This window comes from Oncorhynchus gorbuscha, unplaced genomic scaffold, assembly GCF_021184085.1.
Source record: "Oncorhynchus gorbuscha isolate QuinsamMale2020 ecotype Even-year unplaced genomic scaffold, OgorEven_v1.0 Un_scaffold_550, whole genome shotgun sequence".
Lineage (NCBI taxonomy): Eukaryota > Metazoa > Chordata > Actinopteri > Salmoniformes > Salmonidae > Oncorhynchus > Oncorhynchus gorbuscha.
Genome location: NW_025745378.1, coordinates 477,092 through 503,952, shown reverse-complemented (window position 1 = coordinate 503,952; position 26,861 = coordinate 477,092). Strand labels below are relative to the sequence as shown.

The following is a 26,861-nucleotide window of genomic DNA, read 5'->3' as shown; positions in this document are numbered from 1 at the left end:
GTTTGTTTAATTAGTTTGAAAACATCCCATTTATTCGGCCACCCAACAGAGCATATAGACTTTAGCTTAATCACAGCCCCGGTTTCCATGGTTATCAGGCGATTGTTGCATTCCTTACGTATGAACATTGATAGTTGTCGTTGAACCTCTTCCACACCTATTGTTAGTCTGAAATCCAGTCAGTTTTGTCTGACATTTCACTCTTTTACTCAGGGTCATTGCCAAACAGTTTATCAGGACAAGGAGTGGCAGGGAGTGGAATGAGAGCTGAACAGACTGGGACCCAGGCTAAGGTCTTGTCCCTGGGAATATTGCACAATGTGACCTGCTTCCCCCCCTCCCCGATAACCAGTGTATAAATGCCTCGTTTACAGGTGGTTCCAGCAGTCAGCATCAACATTTGGTAAGTCAGTACTCCTCTCAGATCACTATTCATACTGTATGGTTAAACAAAGTAAATTTTGGTTTGGTGAAATTAATATACCTGCACTGAGTTTGAAATGTTATAATATCCTCCAGAGAATGTGTGTCCATGCTTAATATCTATTATTGTATTAGATGTGTTGTTATAATATCCTCCAGAGAATGTGTGTCCATGCTTAATATCTATTATTGTATTAGATGTGTTGTTATAATATCCTCCAGAGGATGTGTGTCCATGCTTAATATCTATTATTGTATTAGATGGGTTGTTATAATATCCTCCAGAGGATGTGTGTCCATGCTTAATATCTATTATTGTATTAGATGTTTTGTAATGGGGTTTATTGCAGTCTTGTGACAGAAAATAAAATGTTTTTCATCACCATAGGATGACCTGTATAGATACAGTCAAATTAAATCAGGTCAAACGTGCATTTAAACGTGACTGACATTCCAGTGGATGTAAATTGTGGATAAAGTGTGGATTAATATAATAAGTGTATTTTCCTTCAGGTTGTGTTCCCCGTTTCTGCCCCTGTAGAAGTAACTAGTGTTGATGAGGATGATCCTGGTGGCTCTGCTGGTGCCTCTACTGGTTCTGTCCAGCGCTGGACGTACCTCAGGTACACACAAATATACTATATATTTAATACATCAACAGCTAGACGTACCTCAGGTACACACAAATATACTATATATTTAATACATCAACAGCTGGACATACCTCAGGTACACACAAATATACTATATATTTAACCAGAAGGGGACTAGGGTTCCAATTTTGGAACACCCCACCCCCCCACGTTCAGCTGGGGGGTGGCGCATGGAACGCAAAAATATTCCTAAAAATATTTAACCTCCACACATTAACAAGTCCAATGGCTCAAATGAAAGATAAACACCTTGTTTATCTACCCAGCAAGTCAGATTTCTAAAATGTTTTACGGCGAAAACATAGCACATATTTATGTCAAACCACCACCGAAGACACAGCTAATTTGCATAGCCAAGTTGAAAAAAATATGCAATTGTCACGAACCGGCTCAAAGCCCGTAACAAAGGGAGACAACGTGGAGATAAGGAGTAGCAAAATCTATATTTATTAAATAAGTAACTAAGTATAATATACAATGGTGTGTGTAATCAGTAATCAGTAGTGTAAGTGAGTGTTTTGCATGCATGAATGTGATAATGCAGGGTGATGAAAGGTGCCAAAGCAAACAAACAAAAGGCCACCAAGAACCACAACAGAATCTACAACAGGTGTCTGCATGGAGAGAGTCTCCTCCATGAATGTGGAAGAGGTCTATTTATCCTGGGAGACACCTGGCCCAGGTGTTTCCCATGTAGCTGACGACCCTCTCAACTCCGCCCACCGGCATCCTAATAAGGAAACAAGAACAAAGACAGAATACGGCAGACAGAGTGGGAGGGTCGTCACATTCCCCCCATAAAACCGGGGACCAACAAGGACCCCGGAACAACATACCAGCCTCCCGCGTTCCAAATTGACATCGGCCTCCGCGTCCCAAATTGACACAGGCCTCCGCGTCCCAAATTGACACAGGCCTCCGCGTCCCAAATTGACACAGGCCTCCGCGTCCCAAATTGACACAGGCCTCCGCGTCCCAAATTGACACAGGCCTCCGCGTCCCAAATTGACACAGGCCTCCGCGTCCCAAATTGACACAGGCCTCCGTCCGAGGAAGAGGAAATGAATCTGGCTCTGTGACACTGTTTACCTTACGGTAGTCCGTACAAAAACGGTTTGTTCCATCCGGTTTACTGACCAAGATACAGGGAGAAGCCCAACTGGAGAAAGAAGGCTCTGCTATCTTACTCTCCAGCATGTACTTGACCTCAGCATCCAGACAACGTAGTTTCTCTGAAGAAACTCTATAGAACCGCTGACGAATGGGGTCAGCACCTCCAATGTCAATATCATGTTCTATTAAGTTTGTACGTGTAGGTGTATCAGAAAATAAACCTGGAAATCTCTGAATCAGACCAACCATCTCTTTCCGCTCATCAACAGGTAGGTGAGTGAGAAGACTGTCTAAAATATCCAGTGTTTCTGAATTTTTCAATCTACCCTGCAATATACAATCGTCAGGACCAGGAACATCTTCCTCCTCATGCACAGGTCTAGCACGACAAGAACCCAAGGAAACAACGGTATCAGCCAAAAGAACAGGTTTACCGTCCTCTGTAGAATCCCACTGTTCAGTCTCAGAGGAACGTGCATAATAGGGTTTTAACAGATTTACATGGCACAGCTGGTGTGCTTTCCTCCGTTCTGGAGTGGCAACTAGATAATTTTGCTCAGTGTACTGGCGCACCACTGTATATGGACCTTGAAATTTGGCTTGAAAAGGAGAACCAACAATTGGCAGCAGAGCAAGAACCTGGTCACCTGGACTAAAGTGACGAGGCTCAGTTCGGCGATCAAATATGCCCTTCATCCTCTCCTGTGAAGATGATAACTTCTCTTTAGCCATTTCACCAGCGGCATACAGCCGTCGCCGGAAATCACACACATACGAACACAGGGACTGAGGAGGCTCGGGAGACTTCCAGTCATCCTGGAGAACAGATAAAAGTCCACGCACCCTATGTCCAAACACAAGGTCATTTGGACTGAAACCTGTGCTCTCCTGTGAAACTTCCCTAGCGGCTAACAGTAACCAAGGCAACCCCTCCTCCCAATCCTTATCCATCTCAGTACAATAAGCTCTCAACAAAGACTTAAGTGTTTGATGGAAACGTTCCAGTGCTCCTTGACTTTGCGCGTGATAGGCGCTAGACACATTGTGTTTAATATGGAGCTGTTGAAGAACCTGACCAAACAGATTAGAGGTAAAATTAGATCCTTGATCACTCTGAATGACCTTAGGGATTCCAAACAATGAGAGAAACTGAGTCAAAGCTTTTAACACCGATTTAGTCGTGATAGATCGGAGAGGATAGGCAGCAGGAAACCTAGTGGTCTGACACATCACAGTGAACAGGTAACTGCTACCCTTTTAGAACGAGGCAGAGGACCCACACAGTCAATAATCAGATACTCAAAAGGTTGGCTGAGTACAGGAATAGGAAACAATGGTACTGGTTTAATAACTTGATTAGGCTTACCAGTTAATTGACATGTGTGACAAGTTTTGATAAAATCAGAAACATCCCTCTTTAATCTAGGCCAAAAGAAATGTCTTAATATGCGATTGTAGGTTTTCCTCACCCCCATATGTCCAGCAACGTCGCTGTGAGAAGTTTCCAACACCAACTCACGAAGCTTAACTGGTACAACAACTTGACTAATTGCCTCCCCAGAAAAACACTATCATGAGACACCCACTTTCTCATCAGGACATCCTCTTGGAGAAAATAGCCATGGGCGACATCTCCCAACTGTTCTATAGGCACAATTTGATCACGCAACTCTTCCAACGTGGGGTCATCCCGTTGAGCATTGATTAGATCTGAGCGGGTTACAGATAACGGGATAACAGGGAAGACAGTGACATACTTTGTATTATTATCATTAGTCGGCGCAGTGACTAGTTCGCCACGGCTCATAGAACGTGTCACTGCACACGCAGAGAACACCTCTGGGAAACTCTGTACACTCTCATCAGGAATCCCAACAAATGACGGCTTAGTGGAAACCACTAGAGATGGAAACACGACTGGCCATACACGCTCACCTGCCAAGTTATTCCCAAGGATAACGTCGATACCCTCAATAGGCAACGAAGGACGCACCCCCACAACAACTTCACCCTTCACCAGCCCACAATCCAACATCAGTTTATGCAATGGAACTGACAGAGTGTTCAAACCTATTCCCCTAATTAGAACACTATTCCCCGAATCAGTCTCAGCAGAAAAGGGTAACACAGACTCCAACACAAATGATTCAGAGGCACCTGTGTCTCTCAGGATCTTCACTGGCACTAGGTCTTTACTTCCTAACATAGACACAAAACCTTCTGTAATGAAAGGTAAATAGTCTGGATCAATATGGACTTTCACATTCTCCTGGGCCTGAGGAAATGAGTCAAGAATGAACTGATGTGGAACAGGTGCAGCTAACGCAGCAGGCTTAGATTTAGCGTAAGCACCCTTTGACCTGAGAAGTGGACATTCGTTTTCCAATGACCTGAACCTTGACAGTAGTGACACTCCTGCCCAAAGTCAGCCTTACCATGGGAGTCAGGTTCAACCCTAGTTGAATAGAACTCTGCCCGAGAACCAAAGTATCTCGGTGAGCGAAGCCCAAATCTATCCGAATGCCCCCACTCTTTCCGAATACGGGGTTTTGCAAAGACACTTTTGTGAGTCAACACATACTCGTCCGCCAAAACCGCAGCTTCAGCAACATTCTTTACTTTCTGTTCATTAATATAAGTGGCAATACGATCAGGAATTGTGTCCTTAAATTGCTCTAACATAATCAGATCACACAGCCCTTGGAAAGTCACAACTGCAGAGGCGGAACACCAGCGATTAAACTGTAAAGATAACTGTCGCGCAAACTCAACATGAGTCTGGTTATCGTCCCTTTTTAAAGTTCTAAATCGTTGACGGTAAGCCTCAGGGACCAATTCATAAATCTGTAACACAGCTGTTTTAACTTTATCATAACTGGCACTGTCGTGTACACTAAGAGCTGAATATGCTTCCTGCGCTTTACCAGTCAGCACACACTGCAACATTAAAGTGCGGTCAGAATCAGGCCAACTCCTAGCGTCAGCAACCCGCTCAAACAACGAAAAGAATGTCTCGGGGTCCCTTTCATTAAACCGAGGCAATAACCGCAAGTTCCCAACAATATCAAATGTCTCTGGGGCATGACCAAAAGCGGAACTACCCCTAGGTAAATCTGGGTCACCTTCCCAAAACAAACTCTCCCCTGAGATCTTTCCTTCCCTAACCAACTCTATACGTTCTTGTTGCAACTTGATTTTAGCACGCTCCATATCTTGTTTAAATGCCAATTCCTTTTCATATTTCACACGATCATGCTCTAGCTTCTCACGATCATGCTCTAGCTTCTCACGATCATGCTCTAGCTGTAACAAAAGCAGTTCTTTCTGCTGTTCAAAAAGAAGGCAACTAGGACTAACCGATGGAATGGCCATTGTAACGTTATGGGGAGACAACAAATCCTCAGCAGAGGCTGGCCCGGTGGTAACTTCAAGAATACCACTCTCCATCAGATTGGCTTTCAATATCAACCTAATAGAATTCTTTAGACGTTTAGCACTAATCTCAACCTTGTAGTGTTCCGCGACCTTCAACAGCTGTTCTTTAGTACCTAAATCTAACAATTCCTCTGATGGAGAGCGAATGAACTTATCTACATAAGACGCCATAATCACACAAATTTTTTTTATCGCTTTTCCCTTCTGCTGAGCACACCAGAACACAACCCGAGAATTGACAATCACCCTGAGCACCACAGAAGAGAGATGAGATATGGAGCTTCCCCAAAACCTACAATAACTCAACCCTAGTCTTCGTGCAGATTTGCGGTGGGAATTTACGCACTGTAGCCCGCTGGCAAGGAAATAGAACTCCCCAGCATGCTGGCAAATTCCACCAAGCCACGGATGTGCCCCGAGACAACTGCTCAGTCCACAGACACCACACAAAAATAACAAACATTAACCATGCCCAACATATTCCAAAAAATGAAACACGTCGCTAAACCTATCAGGGGAAAAAGGCTATAGCTCCGGGTAGCAAGTTCCACTACCCTACCCAAATCTCCCACCGAGGTACACAGCAGATTACTCACTTCAGACTGACGTCCCAACAGAAAGTAGAACAAGAGTTCAGGCTAGGCAGGGCCTGGAAACTAACCATTATACTCTCTCCAACATAGCACACAAACCAAACAACAAAGGCAACCAATACTGGGCCGATCACACTCAAACACCATATTCAAACCAAACACGTACCTCCACGGTCTCCCAAACCAATAGTTCAAAGATCCCGGATGAGCCCCACTTGTCACGAACCGGCTCAAAGCCCGTAACAAAGGGAGACAACGTGGAGATAAGGAGTAGCAAAATCTATATTTATTAAATAAGTAACTAAGTATAATATACAATGGTGTGTGTAATCAGTAATCAGTAGTGTAAGTGAGTGTTTTGCATGCATGAATGTGATAATGCAGGGTGATGAAAGGTGCCAAAGCAAACAAACAAAAGGCCACCAAGAACCACAACAGAATCTACAACAGGTGTCTGCATGGAGAGAGTCTCCTCCATGAATGTGGAAGAGGTCTATTTATCCTGGGAGACACCTGGCCCAGGTGTTTCCCATGTAGCTGACGACCCTCTCAACTCCGCCCACCGGCATCCTAATAAGGAAACAAGAACAAAGACAGAATACGGCAGACAGAGTGGGAGGGTCGTCACACAATCAACAAACGCAGGATTAAAAGAAAAATAATGCACTAACCTTTTGAAATCTTCATCAGATGACAGTAATATAACATGTTACACAGTACATTTATGTTTTTTTTCAATAATATGCTATATATATCCATAAATCTCTGTTTACAATGATGCATCGTTCAAAAAATGCTACCCAAATGTCCTGAGAAATGACGATAGCTCCGGCAGATAACGTCAGCTAACAAGGAATACACATCATAAACTTTGACTAAATATGCATGTTCTACATATATATATAGTTAGATACACTTCTTCTGAATGCAATCGCTGTATTACATTTATTTTTAACGTTACAGATTTCGTTCACTAGGCTATACTATGAGTCGGCGCTCAAAAAGTGGCATTATGGCTCCTCTATCTTGGAGTCCACATAAACCCAAATTTACCACATAAATATTCCCTTACCTTTGCTATTCTTCCATCAGAAGACCTGGAAGGAATTATACTTTCTTTCGGTTCTCAAACACGACACATTTCGATTGAAATGTATCCAAAAGTCAAGTGGATGCGCACCAAAACGTCGAACTTACATATTATATGTCGATTAAACTTGTCAAACTAACTTCATAATCAAGCTTTAACATGTTATAAAGGTGTACAGCAATCGTGAGGACGAACAGAAACGCATGCATTGTATAATCGATCTTGGAAAAAAGACAGGACCGGAGCAGAGCGTGCATGAGAGTGACCTGTTTTTTCGCGTGACCGAAAGGTTTCGGCCCGCCAAAACTCTCTTGAGCGCGCGATTCTCACAATGAGAAGCCCCATTGAAAGCAGACATCACGCTGAAGACAAAGAGACTGTTCCCAGACCTGTAAGTGCTCGAGAAGGGTGGGGGCGATGACGTCAAAGTTGGGCCAACTTTTCTGATGACAAGAGAGAGTTTGGGAGAATGACTGCCCTGAGAGTTCTGCTTTACATACAGACATAATTTAAACGTTTTTAGAAGCTTTAGAGTGTTTTCTATTCAATAATATTTGCATATATTAGCAACTTTTGACAAAAAAAAAATTATGTTTACTATGGGCACGCAATTACTCCAGCGGGGGCAGTAGACAGCCCTATCCCCAACAGGTTTTTAATAAATCAACAGCTGGACAGACCTCAGGTACACATAAATATACTATATATTTAATACATCAAAATATTTACAGTACCAGTCAAAAGTTGGAACTCATTCAAGGGTTTTTCTTTATTTTTGCTATTTTCTACATTGTAGGATAATAGTGAAGACATAAAAACTATGAAATAACACATATGGACTCATGTAGTAACCAAAAAAAAGTGTTTAACATTTTATACATTTGATTCTTCAAAGTAGCAACCCTTTGCCTTGATGAGAGCTTTGCACACTCTTGGCATTCTCTCAACCAGCTTCATTAGGTAGTCACCTGGAATGCATTTCAATTTATTTCCTTCTCAATGCATTTCAGCTAATCAGTTGTGTTGATTCAAGGTAGGGGTGGTATACAGAAGATAGACCCTTGAATGAGTAGGTGTGTCCATAATATATATTACATAATAAATACTATATATGACAGACAATATATAATTTGTGAAATAGATTTTCTCACTGAGTGTCTGCCATATTAAGAGATCAAATATATTTGGTTAGACAGTATAGGGATACATGTATTATGTATTAAGTATTGTAGTTACTAAGTATTTTTATAGAGTTTAATAGTATTTATAAACTGGGTGGTTCGAGCCCTGAATGCTGATTGGCTGAAAGCCGTGGTATATCAGACCATATATTTTTACTCCTCTAATTTCATTGGTAACCAGTTTATAATAGCAATAAGGCAACTGGGGTTTGTGGTATGCATCATGCCAAAGAACAGCCCTTAGCTGTGGTATATTGGCCATGTACATATATTCTTGCCTTATTGCTTAAATAACCCACCACACAACTGACTTCTGCATCTTCTCTGCTCTTTAGTCTCAGGACCTTAAAATGGAGGCATCAACCTAAAAAGACCATGAACCCATATGTTCCCAAATTCCCAACAGGTACGATTGTCACCAGCTGCGAGGCGTGTCACGAACAAGCCGTCTGCCACACCTCGCCCATGACAGGTGACATCACATGCACCTGTAAGAAGGGCTTCTCCGGAGATGGCCTCATCTGTTTACCTGGCCACACCGCCACCGCCGACCACCACCACGCCCCTCGCCGTGTCCGCCGCTCCTACCCCACCTCCAACACCAACCTTGCCCATGTCCGGTTCAGCTGTGGCTTCAACGAGTGCGCCGACGGGGAGGACTGCATCACGGTCGCCGGCATCCAGCAGTGCTCCAACCCCTGTAAGATCTACACGGTCCTGAACGACGCCTGGCGTTCCACCAACAACCATGTGGGCAACAAGCACTGCGACCGCAACGTCCGCTGGGACGGCTATTACCGCATGTTCATCGGCAACCAGAGCGTGTCCATGTCGGACAGGTGCGTGGATTCCTTCCAGTGCGGCACCCAGGCTCCCTTGTGGCTGGCGTTTCCTCCCCCCCAGCAGGTGGATGAAATTGTCCAGAGTGCAGTCTGCGCCAGCTTCAATGGGGACTGCTGCTGGATGCAGTCTCAGCCCATCCACGTCAAGGCATGCCCTGGGAACTACTTTGTGTACAAGTTCGTCATGCCTCCCGGGTGCTTCTTCGCCTATTGTGCATGTAAGGTTTCGCCTGCTGCTTTGCCAAGTTCTGAGTGGGGCTTGTTGATGTTGTTCTGCCTTTTGAATTGAAGTTATTGTATTTATTTTTAAACTGTTTACTGCTTAGTCATTCACCAGCTGGTTATATGCACCTTGATGTTCTTCTTATGGCCCTAGATATCAACAGTACTCAGCATATTCATCCATTCATTCATATTGATTCTGGTAATACCAGCATACTAGTTCTTTCAAAACATGAGCGATGAATGTTCCCTCATAACTGTGTCTCCTGTTTAACTCCTTGTTCCAGATGTGTCAGCTCCCACCACAACACCAAAACCAGTCACAACAACAACCACAACAACAACCACCACAACAACCACAACCACAACAACACAAACCCCTGTAAAGGTCACGAAGACAACAAATGCACCTGTAAAAGACACCACAACAACACAAACACCTGTTAAGATCACCATGACAACACAAACACCTATTAAGATCACCACGACAACACAAACATCCGTAAATATCACCACTACGACAAAATCACCAGTGGATGTTGTCACCTCGACAAAAACACCAGTAGACAACAATCGCACCACAACAACAACACAGTCACAGGTTGCCACGACTACGCCAAAAGCAATGTGTAGTACCTGCAGAGCGGGGGAGACCTGCGTGAGCACCGATGGGGTCACTTGGCGGTGTGAGAGGCCAGGTGAGTTCTCAGAAAACACCTGCTTGAGGACCTATGTACTCTCTTAGAAAAACAGGTGCTATCTAGAACCTAAAAGGGTTCTTAGGCTGCCCCCAGAGGAGAACCCTTTGAAGAACCCTTTTTTGGTTCCAGGTAGAACCCTATTGGGTTCCAAGTTGAACTCCTTCCCTAGAGGGTTTGACCTGGAAACAAAAAGGGTTCTCCTATGGAAACAGCCGAAGAACCATTTTGAAATCATTTTTTCTAAGAGGACATATGACAATTTGTAATTCCTTCTTTTCATTTGGGGTTTTTGAATAACACTCATCCTTCTGTCTCTCTCTTCCTCTCTTATAGATCAGCCTGTTTCTCATCCCTCTGTCTCTCTCTTCCTCTGTTACAGATCAGCCTGTTTCTCATCCCTCTGTCTCTCTCTTCCTCTGTTACAGATCAGCCTGTTTCTCATCCCTCTGTCTCTCTCTTCCTCTCTTACAGATCAGCCTGTTTCTCATCCCTCTGTCTCTCTCTTCCTCTCTTACAGATCAGCCTGTTTCTCATCCCTCTGTCTCTCTCTTCCTCTCTTACAGATCAGCCTGTTTCTCATCCCTCTGTCTCTCTCTTCCTCTCTTACAGATCAGCCTGTTTCTCATCCCTCTGTCTCTCTCTTCCTCTCTTACAGATCAGCCTGTTTCTCATCCCTCTGTCTCTCTCTTCCTCTCTTACAGATCAGCCTGTTTCTCATCCCTATGTCTCTCTCTTCCTCTCTTACAGATCAGCCTGTTTCTCATCCCTCTGTCTCTCTCTTCCTCTCTTACAGATCAGCCTGTTTCTCATCCCTCTGTCTCTCTCTTCCTCTCTTACAGATCAGCCTGTTTCTCATCCCTCTGTCTCTCTCTTCCTCTCTTACAGATCAGCCTGTTTTGCTGCACCCAGAGGTAGTATGTGGGCGGAGCCTGGTACAGGTGGGTCTCAACAGGACTAACCTGGAGGCCGCTGGTCTGGACGCCACCACCGCTAACCTGGCCGACCCCCGGTGTAACGCTCACGAAGAGCGTGGCGGCATGGTATGGTACCAGGTGGAGCGCACGGAGGGCGCCTGCGGAAACACTCTGGAGGTGAGAAGAGACCCGTTCACCCCGTTCCTCACCGAAACGTTCAACAGAGAACACTTGCTGTGAGACATGTTGCCATCAACAGAAAATGATGAACAGATGAACTGAAATAGTCCAAGAGTGATATTATTGTGAGAACTGGTGAGAGGTCGTCTCCTGGCTTCTAATCTTCTTCCCTTTTCCCCCTTTCACCAGACAAACGGAACGGACGCCATCTTTTCCAACAGTTTATTCATCTACCACGTCCCCGACGTGTCCTTCAGCCGACCCGTGAGCGTGCCTTTCTCCTGTGCCTACCCTCTGGAATCAGAGACCAGCCTGGATGTGGCCATCAAACCCTACCTGTCGTAAGTGGAGACGTGATGTTACAGTAAACACTGTAAAACATGGACAATGTAACACAACAGGGGCGAGCTGTTTGGAGTGTTTATACGACTGGATTTAAAAATGATAATTTTTAAAACCAAACCCTGTAGCACAATGTAAAACAATGCAGGCCAACAAATGTCAGACTGTCAGTATCCTGTTAATGCAGGCTAACACATGTCAGACTGTCAGTATCCTGTTAATGCAGACTAACACATGTCAAGCTGTCAGTATCCTGTTAATGCAGGCTAACACATGTCAGACTGTCAGTATCCTGTTAATGCAGGCTAACACATGTCAGACTGTCAGTATTCTGTTAATGCAGGCTAACACATGTCAGACTGTCAGTATCCTGTTAATGCAGGCTAACACATGTCAGACTGTCAGTATTCTGTTAATGCAGGCTAACACATGTCAGACTGTCAGTATCCTGTTAATGCAGGCTAACACATGTCAGACTGTCAGTATCCTGTTAATGCAGGCTAACACATGAGAGACTGTCAGTATCCTGTTAATGCAGGCTAACACATGAGAGACTGTCAGTATTCTGTTAATGCAGGCTAACACATGAGAGACTGTCAGTATTCTGTTAATGCAGGCTAACACATGTCAGACTGTCAGTATTCTGTTAATGCAGGCTAACACATGTCAGACTGTCAGTATTCTGTTAATGCAGGCTAACACATGTCAGACTGTCAGTATTCTGTTAATGCAGGCTAACACATGTCAGACTGTCAGTATCCTGTTAATGCAGGCTAACACATGAGAGACTGTCAGTATCCTGTTAATGCAGGCTAACACATGTCAGACTGTCAGTATTCTGTTAATGCAGGCTAACACATGAGAGACTGTCAGTATCCTGTTAATGCAGGCTAACACATGAGAGACTGTCAGTATCCTGTTAATGCAGGCTAACACATGAGAGACTGTCAGTATCCTGTTAATGCAGGCTAACACATGAGAGACTGTCAGTATCCTGTTAATGCAGGCTAACACATGTCAGACTGTCAGTATCCTGTTAATGCAGGCTAACACATGAGAGACTGTCAGTATCCTGTTAATGCAGGCTAACACATGTCAGACTGTCAGTATCCTGTTAATGCAGGCTAACACATGAGACTGTCAGTATCCTGTTAATGCAGGCTAACACATGTCAGACTGTCATTATCCTGTTAATGCAGGCTAACACATGTCAGACTGTCAGTATCCTGTTAATGCAGGCTAACACATGTCAGACTGTCAGTATCCTGTTAATGCAGTCAGACTAACACATGTCAGACTGTCATTATCCTGTTAATGCAGGCTAACACATGTCAGACTGTCATTATCCTGTTAATGCAGGCTAACACATGTCAGACTGTCAGTATTCTGTTAATGCAGGCTAACACATGAGAGACTGTCAGTATCCTGTTAATGTAGGCTAACACATGTCAGACTGTCAGTATTCTGTTAATGCAGGCTAACACATGTCAGACTGTCAGTATCCTGTTAATGCAGGCTAACACATGTCAGACTGTCAGTATTCTGTTAATGCAGGCTAACACATGTCAGACTGTCAGTATTCTGTTAATGCAGGCTAACACATGTCAGACTGTCAGTATCCTGTTAATGCAGGCTAACACATGTCAAGCTGTCAGTATCCTGTTAATGCAGGCTAACACATGTCAGACTGTCAGTATTCTGTTAATGCAGGCTAACACATGTCAGACTGTCAGTATCCTGTTAATGCAGGCTAACACATGTCAGACTGTCAGTATTCTGTTAATGCAGGCTAACACATGAGAGACTGTCAGTATCCTGTTAATGCAGGCTAACACATGAGAGACTGTCAGTATCCTGTTAATGCAGGCTAACACATGAGAGACTGTCAGTATCCTGTTAATGCAGGCTAACACATGAGAGACTGTCAGTATCCTGTTAATGCAGGCTAACACATGTCAGACTGTCAGTATCCTGTTAATGCAGGCTAACACATGAGAGACTGTCAGTATCCTGTTAATGCAGGCTAACACATGTCAGACTGTCAGTATCCTGTTAATGCAGGCTAACACATGAGAGACTGTCAGTATCCTGTTAATGCAGGCTAACACATGAGAGACTGTCAGTATCCTGTTAATGCAGGCTAACACATGTCAGACTGTCAGTATGTCAGACTGTCAGTATCCTGTTAATGCAGGCTAACACATGTCAGACTGTCATTATCCTGTTAATGCAGGCTAACACATGTCAGACTGTCATTATCCTGTTAATGCAGGCTAACACATGAGAGACTGTCAGTATCCTGTTAATGTAGGCTAACACATGTCAGACTGTCAGTATTCTGTTAATGCAGGCTAACACATGTCAGACTGTCAGTATCCTGTTAATGCAGGCTAACACATGTCAGACTGTCAGTATTCTGTTAATGCAGGCTAACACATGTCAGACTGTCAGTATTCTGTTAATGCAGGCTAACACATGTCAGACTGTCAGTATTCTGTTAATGCAGGCTAACACATGTCAGACTGTCAGTATTCTGTTAATGCAGGCTAACACATGTCAGACTGTCAGTATTCTGTTAATGCAGGCTAACACATGTCAGACTGTCAGTATCCTGTTAATGCAGGCTAACACATGAGAGACTGTCAGTATCCTGTTAATGCAGGCTAACACATGTCAGACTGTCAGTATTCTGTTAATGCAGGCTAACACATGAGAGACTGTCAGTATCCTGTTAATGCAGGCTAACACATGAGAGACTGTCAGTATCCTGTTAATGCAGGCTAACACATGAGAGACTGTCAGTATCCTGTTAATGCAGGCTAACACATGAGAGACTGTCAGTATCCTGTTAATGCAGGCTAACACATGTCAGACTGTCAGTATCCTGTTAATGCAGGCTAACACATGAGAGACTGTCAGTATCCTGTTAATGCAGGCTAACACATGTCAGACTGTCAGTATCCTGTTAATGCAGGCTAACACATGAGAGACTGTCAGTATCCTGTTAATGCAGGCTAACACATGAGAGACTGTCAGTATCCTGTTAATGCAGGCTAACACATGTCAGACTGTCAGTATCCTGTTAATGCAGGCTAACACATGTCAGACTGTCAGTATCCTGTTAATGCAGGCTAACACATGTCAGACTGTCATTATCCTGTTAATGCAGGCTAACACATGTCAGACTGTCATTATCCTGTTAATGCAGGCTAACACATGAGAGACTGTCAGTATCCTGTTAATGTAGGCTAACACATGTCAGACTGTCAGTATTCTGTTAATGCAGGCTAACACATGAGAGACTGTCAGTATCCTGTTAATGTAGGCTAACACATGTCAGACTGTCAGTATTCTGTTAATGCAGGCTAACACATGTCAGACTGTCAGTATCCTGTTAATGCAGGCTAACACATGTCAGACTGTCAGTATTCTGTTAATGCAGGCTAACACATGTCAGACTGTCAGTATTCTGTTAATGCAGGCTAACACATGTCAGACTGTCAGTATCCTGTTAATGCAGGCTAACACATGTCAAGCTGTCAGTATCCTGTTAATGCAGGCTAACACATGTCAGACTGTCAGTATTCTGTTAATGCAGGCTAACACATGTCAGACTGTCAGTATCCTGTTAATGCAGGCTAACACATGTCAGACTGTCAGTATTCTGTTAATGCAGGCTAACACATGTCAGACTGTCAGTATCCTGTTAATGCAGGCTAACACATGTCAGACTGTCAGTATCCTGTTAATGCAGGCTAACACATGAGAGACTGTCAGTATCCTGTTAATGCAGGCTAACACATGAGAGACTGTCAGTATTCTGTTAATGCAGGCTAACACATGAGAGACTGTCAGTATTCTGTTAATGCAGGCTAACACATGTCAGACTGTCAGTATTCTGTTAATGCAGGCTAACACATGTCAGACTGTCAGTATTCTGTTAATGCAGGCTAACACATGTCAGACTGTCAGTATCCTGTTAATGCAGGCTAACACATGAGAGACTGTCAGTATCCTGTTAATGCAGGCTAACACATGTCAGACTGTCAGTATTCTGTTAATGCAGGCTAACACATGAGAGACTGTCAGTATCCTGTTAATGCAGGCTAACACATGAGAGACTGTCAGTATCCTGTTAATGCAGGCTAACACATGAGAGACTGTCAGTATCCTGTTAATGCAGGCTAACACATGAGAGACTGTCAGTATCCTGTTAATGCAGGCTAACACATGTCAGACTGTCAGTATCCTGTTAATGCAGGCTAACACATGAGAGACTGTCAGTATCCTGTTAATGCAGGCTAACACATGTCAGACTGTCAGTATCCTGTTAATGCAGGCTAACACATGAGAGACTGTCAGTATCCTGTTAATGCAGGCTAACACATGAGAGACTGTCAGTATCCTGTTAATGCAGGCTAACACATGTCAGACTGTCAGTATCCTGTTAATGCAGGCTAACACATGTCAGACTGTCAGTATCCTGTTAATGCAGGCTAACACATGTCAGACTGTCATTATCCTGTTAATGCAGGCTAACACATGTCAGACTGTCATTATCCTGTTAATGCAGGCTAACACATGAGAGACTGTCAGTATCCTGTTAATGTAGGCTAACACATGTCAGACTGTCAGTATTCTGTTAATGCAGGCTAACACATGAGAGACTGTCAGTATCCTGTTAATGTAGGCTAACACATGTCAGACTGTCAGTATTCTGTTAATGCAGGCTAACACATGTCAGACTGTCAGTATCCTGTTAATGCAGGCTAACACATGTCAGACTGTCAGTATTCTGTTAATGCAGGCTAACACATGTCAGACTGTCAGTATTCTGTTAATGCAGGCTAACACATGTCAGACTGTCAGTATTCTGTTAATGCAGGCTAACACATGTCAGACTGTCAGTATTCTGTTAATGCAGGCTAACACATGTCAGACTGTCAGTATCCTGTTAATGCAGGCTAACACATGTCAAGCTGTCAGTATCCTGTTAATGCAGGCTAACACATGTCAGACTGTCAGTATTCTGTTAATGCAGGCTAACACATGTCAGACTGTCAGTATTCTGTTAATGCAGGCTAACACATGAGAGACTGTCAGTATTCTGTTAATGCAGGCTAACACATGTCAGACTGTCAGTATTCTGTTAATGCAGGCTAACACATGTCAGACTGTCAGTATCCTGTTAATGCAGGCTAACACATGTCAAGCTGTCAGTATCCTGTTAATGCAGGCTAACACATGTCAGACTGTCAGTATCCTGTTAATGCAGGCTAACACATGTCAAGCTGTCAGTATCCTGTTAATGCAGGCTAACACATGTCAGACTGTCAGTATCCTGTTAATGCAGGCTAACACATGTCAGACTGTCAGTATTCTGTCAATGCAGGCTAACACATGTCAAGCTGTCAGTATTCTGTTAATGTATAGACAGTTTATACTCCAAACCTGTGGTTCTTGATGATCCTTTAGATGACTAGTTAAGAGTTTATCACCTCCTCTGTCGACTCATCACAGTACTGGTTGTTCTGGTTGTTCCACCAAGATACTCCGTTGAAGCTGACTGTGTAATGGTGTTAAAACTATAATAATAATCATGTCTTATCTTGCCTATCTAAAGTGACTTTGGGTGTCTTGAAAAGTGCTTCAACAATAATGTGTACCGGTATTTATTATTTTTATTATAACTATTTTAATTATTATTATTATAAATATTATTATAAAGCCTGTAAAGTACATTTCTCTCATTTCTCACTCAAGGCACTTTGTTTGTCCTTCACCATCTCTGACTGCATCTCTTAACTGATGGGCTCTGACTCCTAAACTTGAAATATTGAATACTATGGTCAGGTTTCTACACCAGATGTTAATCTGTAGGAGGAATGTTTGTGGTGGAGGCAGTTAAGCTTGGAATGTTTTGAGTAAAGGAGAGGCAATCACATGGTTGCAGGAACTGATAAGGGTGGAGAGATGTGGGTTAGTGAGGAATGGAGGTCAGGTCACATTGGGAGAAGGAACAGTTTATATAGTTAACAGTTAACAGTCTATATATATACTCCCACTGGTGGAAACATGTCATGTTTAGAGGGAAGGAGGATGCTCCATCCACATTGGGGTCTATATATATATACTACCACTGGTGGAAACATGTCATGTTTAGAGGGAAGGAGGATGCTCCATCCACATTGGGGTCTATATATATATATATACTACCACTGGTGGAAACATGTCATGTTTAGAGGGAAGGAGGATGCTCCATCCACATTGGGGTCTATATATATATATATATACTACCACTGGTGGAAACATGTCATGTTTAGAGGGAAGGAGGATGCTCCATCCACATTGGGGTCTATATATATATATATTGTCATGTTTGTCATTTATTATCATGTCTTGTCCCTGTGCTCCCCATTCTGTTCGTTTCCCTCTGCTGGTCTTATTGGGTTCTTTCCCTCTTTCTATCCCTCTCTCTCCCCCTCCCCCTCTCACTCTCTCGCTCTCTCTTCTCTCTATCGTTCCGTTCCTGCTCCCAGCTGTTCCTATTCCCCTAATCATCATTTAGTCTTCCCACACCTGTTCCCGATCCTTTCCCCTGATTAGAGTCCCTATTTATTCCTTTGTGTTCCGTTCCTGTCCCGTCGGTTCCTTGTTTAGTATTCACCGTGCTGTGATTGTGTTTCGCCCTGTCCTGTCGTGTTTTTTGCCTTCATCAGATGCTGCGTGTGAGCAGGTGTCTCTGTCAACTACGGCCTGCGCCTACCCGAAGCGACCTGCAGTCTGTGGCCGCTTCTCTTGTTATTCCCCTCTACAGACTAGAGGATTTCTGTTATTCCCTGTTTGGACTTGAATAAACTCTGTTTCTGTTAAGTCGCTTTTGGGTCCTCTATCACCAGCATGACAGAAGGAACCGACCAAGGAATGGACCCAGCGACTTCAGACGCTCGTTACACTGCCGTCAAGATCCAAGGAGCCATGCTCGGCAGACACGAGCAGGAATTGTCTGCTGCTCGCCATGCCGTGGAGAACCTGGCCGCTCAGGTTTCCGACCTCTCTGGACAGTTCCAGAGTCTACGTCTCGTGCCACCTGTTACTTCCTGGCCTGCCGAGCCTCCAGAACCTAGGGTTAATAACCCACCTTGCTACTCCGGGCAGCCCACTGAGTGCCGCTCCTTTCTCACGCAGTGTGAGATTGTGTTCTCTCTCCAACCCAACACATACTCTAGAGAGAGAGCTCGGGTTGCTTACGTCATTTCACTCCTTACTGGCCGGGCTCGAGAATGGGGCACAGCTATCTGGGAGGCAAGGGCTGATTGCTCTAACAAGTTCCAGAACTTTAAAGAGGAGATGATTCGGGTTTTTAGGGCTTCTAGGGCCCTGGCTTCCTTATGCCAAGGTGAACGGTCCATAACGGATTATTCTATTGAGTTTCGCACTCTTGCTGCCTCTAGTGAGTGGAACGAGCCGGCGCTGCTCGCTCGTTTTCTGGAGGGACTCCACGCAGTGGTTAAGGATGAGATTCTCTCCCGGGAGGTTCCTTCAGATGTGGACTCTTTGATTGCTCTCGCCATCCGCATAGAACGACGGGTAGATCTTCGTCACCGGGCTCGTGGAAGAGAGCTCGCATCAACGGTGTTTCCCTGCTCCGCATCGCAACCATCTCCCTCCTCTGGCTTTGAGACTGAGCCCATGCAGCTGGGAGGGATTCGCATCTCGACTAAGGAGAGGGAACGGAGGATCACCAACCGCCTGTGCCTCTATTGCGGAGTTGCTGGACATTTTGTTAATTCATGTCCAGTAAGAGGCCAGAGCCCATCAGTAAGCGGAGGGCTACTGGTGAGCGCTACTACTCAGGTCTCTTCATCTAGATCTTGTACTACTATGTCGGTCCATCTACGCTGACCGGTTCGGTGCTACATGCAGTGCCTTGATTGACTCTGGGGCTGAGGGTTGTTTCATGGACGAAGCATGGGTTCGGAAACATAACATTCCTTTCAGACCGTTAGACAAGCCTACGCCCATGTTTGCCTTAGATGGTAGTCATCTTCCCAGTATCAAATTTGAGACACTACCTTTAACTCTCACAGTATCTGGTAACCACAGTGAGACTATTTCTTTTTTGATTTTCCGTTCACCGTTTACACCTGTTGTTTTGGGTCATCCCTGGCTAGTATGTCATAATCCTTCTATTAATTGGTCTAGTAATTCTATCCTATCCTGGAACGTTTCTTGTCATGTGAAGTGTTTAATGTCTGCCATCCCTCCCGTTTCTTCTGTCCCTACTTCTCAGGAGGAACCTGGCGATTTGACAGGAGTGCCGGAGGAATATCATGATCTGCGCACGGTCTTCAGTCGGTCCCGAGCCAACTGACCTTCCTCCACACCGGTCGTATGATTGTAGTATTGATCTCCTTCCGGGGACCACTCCTCCTCGAGGTAGACTATACTCTCTGTCGGCTCCCGAACGTAAGGCTCTCGAGGATTATTTGTCTGTGTCTCTTGACGCCGGTACCATAGTGCCTTCTTCTTCTCCGGCCGGGGCGGGGTTCTTTTTTGTTAAGAAGAAGGACGGTACTCTGCGCCCCTGCGTGGATTATCGAGGGCTGAATGACATAACGGTTAAGAATCGTTATCCGCTTCCCCTTATGTCATCAGCCTTCGAGATTCTGCAGGGAGCCAGGTGCTTTACTAAGTTGGACCTTCGTAACGCTTACCATCTCGTGCGCATCAGAGAGGGGGACGAGTGGAAAACGGCGTTTAACACTCCGTTAGGGCATTTTGAGTACCGGGTTCTGCCGTTCGGTCTCGCCAATGCGCCAGCTGTTTTTCAGGCATTAGTTAATGATGTTCTGAGAGACATGCTGAACATCTTTGTTTTTGTCTATCTTGACGATATCCTGATTTTTTCTCCGTCACTCGAGATTCATGTTCAGCACGTTCGACGTGTTCTACAGCGCCTTTTAGAGAATTGTCTCTACGTAAAGGCTGAGAAGTGCTCTTTTCATGTCTCCTCCGTTACTTTTCTCGGTTCCGTTATTTCCGCTGAAGGCATTCAGATGGATTCCGCTAAGGTCCAAGCTGTCAGTGATTGGCCCGTTCCAAGGTCACGTGTCGAGTTGCAGCGCTTTTTAGGTTTCGCTAATTTCTATCGGCGTTTCATTCGTAATTTCGGTCAAGTTGCTGCTCCTCTCACAGCTCTTACTTCTGTCAAGACGTGTTTTAAGTGGTCCGGTTCCGCCCAGGAGCTTTTGATCTTCTAAAAGAACGTTTTACGTCCGCTCCTATCCTCGTTACTCCTGACGTCACTAGACAATTCATTGTCGAGGTTGACGCTTCAGAGGTAGGCGTGGGAGCCATTCTATCCCAGCGCTTCCAGTCTGACGATAAGGTTCATCCTTGCGCTTATTTTTCTCATCGCCTGTCGCCATCTGAGCGCAACTATGATGTGGGTAACCGTGAACTGCTCGCCATCCGCTTAGCCCTAGGCGAATGGCAACAGTGGTTGGAGGGGGCGACCGTTCCTTTTGTCGTTTGGACAGACCATAAGAACCTTGAGTACATCCGTTCTGCCAAACGACTTAATGCCCGTCAAGCTCGTTGGGCGTTGTTTTTCGCTCGTTTCGAGTTTGTGATTTCTTACCGTCCGGGTAGCAAGAACACCAAGCCTGATGCCTTATCCCGTCTGTTTAGTTCTTCTGTGGCTTCTACTGATCCCGAGGGGATTCTTCCTTATGGGCGTGTTGTCGGGTTAACAGTCTGGGGAATTGAAAGACAGGTTAAGCAAGCACTCACGCACACTGCGTCGCCGCGCGCTTGTCCTAGTAACCTCCTTTTCGTTCCTGTTTCCACTCGTCTGGCTGTTCTTCAGTGGGCTCACTCTGCCAAGTTAGCTGGTCATCCCGGTGTTCGAGGCACTCTTGCGTCTATTCGCCAGCGCTTTTGGTGGCCGACTCAGGAGCGTGACACGCGCCGTTTCGTGGCTGCTTGTTCGGACTGCGCGCAGACTAAGTCGGGTAACTCTCCTCCTGCCGGTCGTCTCAGACCGCTCCCCATTCCTTCTCGACCATGGTCTCACATCGCCTTAGGCTTCACTACCGGTCTGCCTTTGTCTGCGGGGAAGACTGTGAGAGCCGCCAATAAACGCAGGATTAAGAGTCCAAGGTATTGTTGCGGCCAGAGAGTGTGGCTTTCCACTCGCAACCTTCCTCTTACGACAGCTTCTCGTAAGTTGACTCCGCGGTTCATTGGTCCGTTCCGTGTCTCCCAGGTCGTCAATCCTGTCGCTGTGCGACTGCTTCTTCCGCGACATCTTCGTCGCGTCCATCCTGTCTTCCATGTCTCCTGTGTTAAGCCCTTTCTTCGCACCCCCCGTTCGTCTTCCCTCCCCCTCCCGTCCTTGTCGAGAGCGCACCTATTTACAAGGTACATAAGATCATGGACATGCGTTCTCGGGACGGGGTCACCAATACTTAGTGGATTGGGAGGGTTACGGTCCTGAGGAGAGGAGTTGGGTTCCGTCTCGGGACGTGCTGGACCGTTCACTCATCGATGATTTCCTCCGTTGCCGCCAGGATTCCTCCTCGAGTGCGCCAGGAGGCGCTCGGTGAGTGGGGGGGTACTGTCATGTTTGTCATTTATTATCATGTCTTGTCCCTGTGCTCCCCATTCTGTTCGTTTCCCTCTGCTGGTCTTATTGGGTTCTTTCCCTCTTTCTATCCCTCTCTCTCCCCCTCCCCCTCTCACTCTCTCGCTCTCTCTTCTCTCTATCGTTCCGTTCCTGCTCCCAGCTGTTCCTATTCCCCTAATCATCATTTAGTCTTCCCACACCTGTTCCCGATCCTTTCCCTGATTAGAGTCCCTATTTATTCCTTTGTGTTCCGTTCCTGTCCCGTCGGTTCCTTGTTTAGTATTCACCGTGCTGTGATTGTGTTTCGCCCTGTCCTGTCGTGTTTTTTGCCTTCATCAGATGCTGCGTGTGAGCAGGTGTCTCTGTCAACTACGGCCTGCGCCTACCCGAAGCGACCTGCAGTCTGTGGCCGCTTCTCTTGTTATTCCCCTCTACAGACTAGAGGATTTCTGTTATTCCCTGTTTGGACTTGAATAAACTCTGTTTCTGTTAAGTCGCTTTTGGGTCCTCTATCACCAGCATGACATATATACTACCACTGGTGGAAACATGTCATGTTTAGAGGGAAGGAGGATGCTCCATCCACATTGGGGTCTATATATATATATATACTACCACTGGTGGAAACATGTCATGTTTAGAGGGAAGGAGGATGCTCCATCCACATTGGGGTCTATATATATATATATACTACCACTGGTGGAAACATGTCATGTTTAGAGGGAAGGAGGATGCTCCATCCACATTGGGGTCTATATATATATATATATATACTACCACTGGTGGAAACATGTCATGTTTAGAGGGAAGGAGGATGCTCCATCCACATTGGGGTCTATATATATATATACTACCACTGGTGGAAACATGTCATGTTTAGAGGGAAGGAGGATGCTCCATCCACATTGGGGTCTATATATATATATATACTACCACTGGTGGAAACATGTCATTGCCTTATGCTGCTGTATGACCCAGTGGGTGAATTAACTTGGTTTCAGCTTTACTAAACGTCCGTGAGTTTTCTACTCTGTTTATTTGGAATCTAACAAAACCAAATCTCCTATTGGCCCATTTGACAGGCTGAAGGGTTCCAGAGTCGGTAAGGGCTCCAGAGTGGGCTCCAACATGACTCTGTACCACAGCGACGACTTCACAAAGGCTTACCCAGCGGGCGGAGTCACCTTGCCGGTGGGTTCCGTGCTGCACGTGGGCGTGTCCGTAGAGGAGTCCGAGACGGAGCGTTTCGTGGTCGTTCTGGAGGACTGCTATGCCACGCAATCCCCCGACCCTAAAGACATCATGCGATACTACATCATTCAGAACAAGTATGTGTGCAGGTGTCTTGGTTTATACTCAAGGAACATATGGAGGAGGTTTTCCCAGACACAGATTAAGTCTGGTCCTGGACTAACACTTTACATGGAGCTTCTCCATATGCTTTTTACTCCAGGATCAGGCTTATTCTGTGTCTGGGAACCGAACCCTAATGTTTGTGTATTTTCTGTTGCGTTATCTAACCTAAACCCATGACCCTCCCTGTTTCCCAGATGTCCGACTGAACTCCGTCAGGTGAGGGTGGAGGAGAGCGGCTCGTCTCTCAGGGCTCGCTTCTCTGCTCTGCTGTTCCTGTACCAGGGGGACTACCGGGACGTCTTCCTGCACTGCAGACTCAGCCTGTGTGACCAGAGGAGCTCCTCCTGCACTCCAGTGAGTCCTGCATCTTTCCCGCTGACTCATCCACTCTGTCTGGTCTCTCTCTGGTCTCACTCAGTCTGTGGTCTCTCTCTGGTCTCTCTCAGTCTGTGGTCTCTCTCTGGTCTCTCTCAGTCTGTGGTCTCTCTCTGGTCTCACTCAGTCTGTGGTCTCTCTCTGGTCTCACTCAGTCTGTGGTCTCTCTCTGGTCTCACTCAGTCTGTGGTCTCTCTCTGGTCTCACTCAGTCTGTGGTCTCTCTCTGGTCTCACTCAGTCTGTGGTCTCTCTCTGGTCTCACTCAGTCTGTGGTCTCTCTCTGGTCTCTCTCAGTCTGTGGTCTCTCTCTGGTCTCACTCAGTCTGTGGTCTCTCTCTGGTCTCACTCAGTCTGTGGTCTCTCTCTGGTCTCACTCAGTCTGTGGTCTCTCTCTAGTCTCACTCAGTTTGTGTGTGGTGGTTTCTGACTCTCCTGAGTCTCTCTGTCTCAGTGTCTGGTCTCTCTGACTCCTTCTCGTTTCTCTCTGTCTCAGTGTCTGGTCTCTCTGACTCCTTCTCGTCTCTCTGTCTCAGTGTCTGGTCTCTCTGACTCAGTATCTGGTCTCAGTGTCTGGTCTCTCTGTCTCAGTGTCTGGTCTCTCTGTCTCAGTGTCTGGTCTCTCTGTCTCAGTGTCTGGTCTCTCTGACTCTCTCAGGTCTCAGTGTCTGGTCTCTCTGACTCCGTCCCGTCTCTCTGTCTCAGTGTCTGGTCTCTCTGTCTCAGTGTCTGGTCTCTCTGTCTGTGTCTGATATCTCTGACTCCTTCTCGTCTCTCTGTCTCAGTATCTGGTCTCAGTGTCTGGTCTCTCTGTCTCAGTGTCTGGTCTCTCTGTCTCAGTGTCTGGTCTCTCTGTCTCAGTGTCTGGTCTCTCTGACTCCTTCTCGTCTCTCTGTCTCAGTGTCTGGTCTCTCTGACTCCTTCTCGTCTCTCTGTCTCAGTGTCTGGCCTCTCTGACTCCTTCTCGTCTCTCTGTCTCAGTGTCTGGTCTCTCTGTCTCAGTGTCTGGTCTCTCTGACTCCTTCCCGTCTCTCTGTCTCAGTGTCTGGTCTCTCTGTCTCAGTGTCTGATCTCTCTGACTCCTTCTCGTCTCTCTTTCTCAGTGTCTGGCCTCTCTGACTCCTTCTCGTCTCTCTGTCTCAGTGTCTGGTCTCAGTGTCTTGTCTCTCTGACTCCTTCTCGTCTCTCTGTCTCAGTGTCTGGTCTCTCTGACTCCTTCCCGTCTCTCTGTCTCAGTGTCTGGCCTCTCTGTCTCAGTGTCTGGTCTCTCTGACTCCTTCTCGTCTCTCTGTCTCAGTGTCTGGTCTCTCTGACTCCTTCTCGTCTCTCTGTCTCAGTGTCTGATCTCTCTGACTCCTTCTCGTCTCTCTGTCTCAGTGTCTGGTCTCTCTGACTCCTTCTTGTCTCTCTGTCTCAGTATCTGGTCTCTCTGACTCTCTCTGGTCTCTCTGTCTCAGTGTCTGGTCTCTCTGTCTCAGTATCTGGTCTCTCTGTCTCAGTGTCTGGCCTCTCTGTCTCAGTGTCTGGTCTCTCTGTCTCAGTGTCTGGTCTCTCTGACTCCTTCTCGCCTCTCTGTCTCAGTGTCTGGTCTCTCTGACTCCTTCTCGTCTCTCTGTCTCAGTATCTGGTCTCTCTGACTCCTTCTCGTCTCTCTGTCTCAGTGTCTGGTCTCTCTGACTCCTTCTCGTCTCTCTGTCTCAGTGTCTGGCCTCTCTGTCTCAGTGTCTGGTCTCTCTGTCTCAGTGTCTGGTCTCTCTGACTCCTTCTCGTCTCTCTGTCTCAGTATCTGGTCTCTCTGTCTCAGTGTCTGGTCTCTCTGACTCCTTCTCGTCTCTCTGTCTCAGTATCTGGTCTCTCTGTCTCAGTGTCTGGTCTCTCTGACTCCTTCTCGTCTCTCTGTCTCAGTATCTGGTCTCTCTGTCTCAGTTTCTGGTCTCTCTGACTCCTTCTCGTCTCTCTGTCTCAGTATCTGGTCTCTCTGTCTCAGTATCTGGTCTCTCTGTCTCAGTATCTGGTCTCTCTGTCTCAGTGTCTGGTCTCTCTGTCTCAGTGTCTGGTCTCTCTGACTCCTTCTCGTCTCTCTGTCTCAGTATCTGGTCTCTCTGACTCCTTCTCGTCTCTCTGTCTCAGTGTCTGGTCTCTCTGACTCCTTCTCGTCTCTTTCCTCAGATGTGCACCAAAAGGAAATACCGCTCTGTCACCCCCTCTGTCCCCCTCGAACCCCTCACCATCGGACCAATCACCTGTGAGTACGACCTCTTATCAATCAAAACCAATAATAGATGTCAATTAAACAAATGATGTTGATGTCAGTGATGGACACTCAGGTAACTAAGTAACTAAATAACAGTGTATTTGTTTTTGACTTTCAGGGTCCCAAAATGAAGATTGAACTTGTCAGGCTTCCTGTATCCTAAACAATGAATCCAGTTATCTAAATGATTAATGTAAAGTTCATAAACCTATCTCACCTATACCTCATTTATGTCCTAAACCAGGCCATTTAATATTTAATATCTTACATACATCCAGTTATAAATAATGATATTTTAAGGATATTTTTATATTTTTCTTACAACTAGGATAATTGGGAAAGCATTTCTATTTGAACCAACACAAATTCATTGTTGAACCTTTAACTAAGGCTTGAGGCCAGAAAGTGTCTGTGCTGGTCACTAATGTTTGTAACGTGAAAATAAATGGACATCTAGTTGGGATTATATCAACACAAACATCTCCCTTTCCTAGTTTAAACTGCAGCTATAATATCATTTCATCCTATTGCTCTAAAATGCTTTGTATGTGCAGTAATT

The 26,861-nt window shown here is 45.5% G+C and overlaps 1 protein-coding gene across 2 annotated transcripts; it reads left to right on the top strand.

Moving 5' to 3' along the window:
• Positions 1-358: 358 nt before the first annotated feature.
• LOC124018595 (pancreatic secretory granule membrane major glycoprotein GP2-like) lies at positions 359-26,633 on the top strand. Of its 2 annotated transcripts, XM_046333939.1 has the most exons (10): positions 359-403; positions 937-1,046; positions 8,895-9,548; positions 9,840-10,250; positions 11,139-11,344; positions 11,537-11,688; positions 23,402-23,647; positions 23,870-24,029; positions 26,218-26,293; positions 26,421-26,633. In XM_046333939.1, exons 2-10 carry the CDS (start codon positions 980-982, stop codon positions 26,438-26,440), a joined length of 1,992 nt encoding a protein of 663 aa, XP_046189895.1. In that variant the 5' UTR covers positions 359-403; positions 937-979; the 3' UTR covers positions 26,441-26,633. The 2 variants fall into 2 exon arrangements, with proteins under 2 accessions (XP_046189895.1, XP_046189897.1); XM_046333941.1 differs by lacking the exons at positions 359-403; positions 937-1,046 and adding an exon at positions 8,342-8,380.
• Positions 26,634-26,861: the final 228 nt, after the last annotated feature.